This window comes from Canis aureus, chromosome 24 (assembly GCF_053574225.1).
Source record: "Canis aureus isolate CA01 chromosome 24, VMU_Caureus_v.1.0, whole genome shotgun sequence".
NCBI classification, from domain to species: Eukaryota; Metazoa; Chordata; class Mammalia; order Carnivora; family Canidae; genus Canis; species Canis aureus.
In genome coordinates, this window is record NC_135634.1 from 52,549,015 (window position 1) to 52,553,474 (window position 4,460).

A 4,460-nucleotide genomic window follows, 5' to 3' on the forward strand; every position below is an offset into this window, starting at 1 on the left:
CGTGCGCACCACACACGGCGCAGGGTCCTTGACACAAAGCCCAAGGCAGCGGCAGGGGGAGGCACCTCCCGTGGCGGGGGCGCATCGAGGCAGGGTGCACAGCCCGGGAGGCCCTTCCCCAGCGGCTGGGCCAGGTCCTAACTGCACCCGTGAGGCTGCGCCTCGCGCTTTAGCCACGTCCACGCACATGTCTGGCGGCTCCAGCCAACATATGGTTTGGGAGAAAAAACCACCGTGGGAAAATCTGCAACAATTTGTGTTCAATAACGTCGCTCCTGGCGTCGTCCCTGACGGCAAAGAAGGAGCACGGGGCGCGTGGGGTGCAGGCAGGGCCTCAGGCTGGGCCGCAAGATGCCGCGCTCAGGCGCCAACCGGTGCGCAACGCTGCCTGCGACGTGTGGGCCAGTGAGGCCAGGCTGTCCAAAAACACGCTCGCTGTGATTTCCTGTTTGTGAAAATTCACACACGCGTGTCTGGGGAGACGCGCAGTCGCAGCGCCACCGGGAGGATCATGTACGACTTTTTTCTGTATCAGTTTCTCCTTTGTGTTTATCTGTTTCTGGTTTTTTCTAAAATGAAAATATATCTCCTGCGTAATAAGAAATATTCAAGGGGACGGGGAACAAGGCCCAGTTCTCATTTCTGGGGGACGAACCCGGTTGCCATGGAGACTGGGCGGTTGTCAAGGCAGCGATTGGCTGGGGAGGATGCAGGATGTGGGATCCCAGGGCTCCCTCGGAGCGGAGCCGGCGCAGCTGTCAGACCGCAGTGCGGAGCCAAGTGCCAGCATGGACGGGGTGGACGCGTGGGCCAGCACCCTGGCCCAGCTCATGGCCAAGAGGAAGCCCCAGGACACCTGGGAGCTGGTCCCTGAGGAGAACCTGGCCTCCGGGGTCATGGAGAGTGGCGATTTTCAGTATCGGCTGAGGGGGCTCTCCAGGTGCGCTGGGGTGGGGGGCTCCTGGGGGGGCTGGGGGAGGGCTGAGCTGCTTGGTCCCCAAGCCGGGCTGGTGCGGTAGGGCCCTGTGGGCTGGGAGGAGGGGTCCCCCCCCACCTACCCCAGCAGGGAGCCGGGCCGGGTGTTCCCTCCTCTCCAGGAGGTGGGGGCCCCGGGACAACCTCTGTGCAGTCTCCTGGTGTTGGCCACTGCAGTCGGGGTCCTGCGGGGGGGAGCAGAGGCTGGGGGGCGACGACGCCACCCACACGTGAAGTGAAGGGCCTGTTCGCTCACTGCAGCATCTCCTGGTTTCCATGGTAGCACTGCCGGCCAGAGCAGGGGAGGGGCGGCTGCCGGGCTCACACCCCTCCCTGCAGAGGGGCCCAAGGGGCACAGGCCCGGGGTGGAGAGGCTCTGTACGACCTGGGTGGGGGCCAGCAGGGGCCCCGCTCCTCATTGTCATGATGACAGTGGCGGGGACGGGCCAGACCCGCGGGGGCCCCACCCCACCAGGCGTTCCCCCACCCTCCGGGGGCCAGCTGGGAGGGGGTCAGTGGGGGAGGTGGCCCACCGGCAGGTCAGCGCGGGGACTCTCCGGCAGCCACCCTGTGACATGGGCCCCTCAGCTCCCCGTGGCGGGGGGTGGGTGAGTGAGCAGCCCCGGGTGTGTGTGGAAGCGCCCAAAATCACGGGATGGCTCCCACCGCCCAGCAGGAGAGAACACCGCCTTCAGTGGCCGGGGCAGGGCTCTCCGCTGTCCTGCAGCTGGACACGGTGGAGGGGGGCACAAGGCACCGCAGCCACGGGGCCTCCGGGAGCCTGATCACATCGAAATGCGGTTGACAGGTCAGCTCCCGGGCACCTGTGGCTGCCGCAGAGGCGGGGCCTGCCCGAAGTTGCCACCCTCACCACCGCAGAAAGCTCCAGGGGAGGGCGCCGCTGGGGGATGCCCGGAGTGTGGTCGCTGGGCCCTGACCTTGGGGGCTTGGAGACGGGCCCACCTGCCTGGCCCTGGGGCACACGGCCTGGGGTGAGCGGCTCTCCCGCTCCCACGTTTGCAGCTGGGGCCGCCCCGTCAAAGGAGTTCACCGGTCCCAGCCCACCCCGGCTCTCCTGAGAGCCCCCTGCCCCCTTTACGTCAGCTTCTCTCCCTGGGGATGGAGCTCTTCCTCCCGGGACCTCCCCCCCCCCCCCCCCCCCGTGAGTCCGCACAGCTTAGCCATGTGGACCCTGCCCCCCCCCCCACCGGCTGCCTTTGAGTCTTGGTGACGTGTCCGCAGGGCAGTGAAGCCTGGGTCACAGAGCTGACAAGCAGCAGGTGCAGCGACGCCCCCCCCCCCCCCAGGTGTCAGGCCGGGCTGGGCCCTTGCGTGGGGTTTGGGTGCCAATCGGACAAAAAGGAATTTGCTTTTCAGCCTTTCAGATGATGCGCGGCGGGCAGGGGTGTCAGGGTTCGGAGCCCCTGAGGGGCCGGCTGAGCGGGGGCCGCCGCCACCCTCCACTCACTGCCGCCCTTCTTGCCCGCAGGCTGCAGTGTGGCCGCTGCCAGTGGGGCTGGTCCTCGGCACACGTGCACATCCTCTTCCACATGTGCCTGGACGAGGACAGCCGGCTGGGGCTGGTGAAGATGCGCATCTGGGGCCAGCGGTGCCGCCTGTGCCCGCCGGGCATCCGGGCCGACTGCCAGGTGAGCCTCCTGAATATCCGGCTCTTCCTCAACAAGCTGGTCCTGTTCATCCTGCAGAAGTGCTACGGGGAGAGCCTCAGCGCAGACCAGTGCCCTGAGATCTGCTTCGGCGAGCGCTGCGAGGCCTGCGACCTGGGGGTCTGCTTCTTCCAGAAGCCCCCAGACCCGGCCTGGGGGCCCGAGGTCAAGAGCCCCACTACCATTAAGGGCCGGTACACCTTGTACGGGGGCGGCAGCGCCGATGCCTTGGAGGCCGGCAAGCAGCTGCTCACCTTGGGCAGCGGGCCCGTGGTTGACCGCTCCCGGGGCTACACCCCCAACTCCATCACCATCCCCCTCTCCGTGTCCGACTTCATCAGGAACCCGATTTCTGAGAGCAGCAACTTCTTCAGGCAAGATGATGAGATCGTCACCGTCCCCTTCTCCCTTGTGCACGTGGGAAGGGACAAGGGCCGGGTGACTCCGGGGCAGGGCTCTCGCCCCGCAGTGGACCCCTGTGAGTCGCTGGTCATCGCCAAGGGCTGCATGTCCTTGCCGGCCAGTTCCTCAGCTGCGTCCAAGGCCAGAGGCCTCCTGGTAAACATCCGGTGCCCCATCTTCCACGGCAGAGGGCTGCTCATCAGCAGCATCAAGCCCTTCCAGCTCAAGGGCTTCATCTTCAAGGGCCAAGGCTCCATCACCAGCCCCTCCGACAGTGACGAGGACACCGCCTCTGAGAGCGCCGACAGCAACCCGCAGCCTGTGTCCTATATCATCGGGCTCACGGATGACGGAGAGGGCTCTGTCACCTTCCCCTCGTCTCTGGCCGACATGATCCGAGACAAGGACTTCCCCGACATCAACGGCTCCGTCACCTTCCCCTTCATCTTCACTGGTGAAGACAAAAGCACCCAAGACCTAGAGAAAGAGGGTGGCGGCAATGGCCCTGCTGCGGCTGGCGGGCAACCCCTTCCGGGGACCCGCACCCGTAGGCCCGTCACCATCAGCGAGGGCTCCGTCACCATCCCCTTCTCGGTCTTCGACATCATCAGATGCAAGGGCTCCGGCTCGGTTGCCAGCGGCCGCCAGAGCAGCGGCCTGGCCCCCCATGGCTACAAGAAGAGGAGGACGCCGAGGGCCCGGCTCAGCAGGTCTGGCTCCCAGCCCAGCTGGGAGGAGGACTTGTGCTGCGACGACGGCTGCTGCGCGCCGCGCTTCGACCCCTATGAGGAGGTGTGGATCTGGGTGTCCATGACCGTGTGCATCCTCTGGATCATGTACCTGTACAAGTTCAGCCCTTGACAGCCCGCGCGAAGCCTGACGCCCCCTGTGGGTCCCTGCTGCACCCCTCCAGCAGGGCTGCCCAGGCCGCGGAGAGTGGACCCCCCCACCCCTGCCCGCACCCCGGGACCCCCGGCACCCCTGCCCGCCCGAGGGTGGGCCTCAGCCTTCCCCTCCATCTCCTGCTTCTGTGTGTGTTGTCTCTTGGTGTGAGTTGTGGCGTCTTGGATGTTCACTCCGTGATTATCCGCCAAGCTGCCCGCCCGTGTGCCCGGTGCCGGTCTGTATGAGTGTTACAATCCAATAAAATAAAAGTTCAAAGGAAAACAAATCACAGTGTGTTTGGGCTGTGTGGACGCCAGCACCCTGGAGAAGGTTCAGAGGTGGGAGGGAGTGGAGGGCGGGTCACTGTCCCCATCGGTCCCCGTGGGGCGGGTTGCACACACGTCTTCCCCTGGGGGCCGCTGGGTTCCGGGCCTGGTGTGACTGACAGGACGCCCCGGCCACTCTGGCTTCTCAGCACCCGCTGCCTGGAGGGCACCAGCCACATTCCCGTGTGGACCCCCGGGGCTTTCC

General features: G+C 66.2%; 1 protein-coding gene across 1 annotated transcript; it reads left to right on the forward strand.

Annotated features, from left to right (window-relative positions):
- Positions 1 to 700: 700 nt before the first annotated feature.
- On the forward strand, positions 701 to 4,215 carry RTP5 (receptor transporter protein 5 (putative)). The gene is made up of 2 exons (XM_077869632.1): positions 701 to 940; positions 2,465 to 4,215. Exons 1-2 carry the CDS (start codon positions 708 to 710, stop codon positions 3,903 to 3,905), a joined length of 1,674 nt encoding a protein of 557 aa, XP_077725758.1. The 5' UTR covers positions 701 to 707; the 3' UTR covers positions 3,906 to 4,215.
- The last annotated feature ends 245 nt before the right edge of the window (positions 4,216 to 4,460 follow it).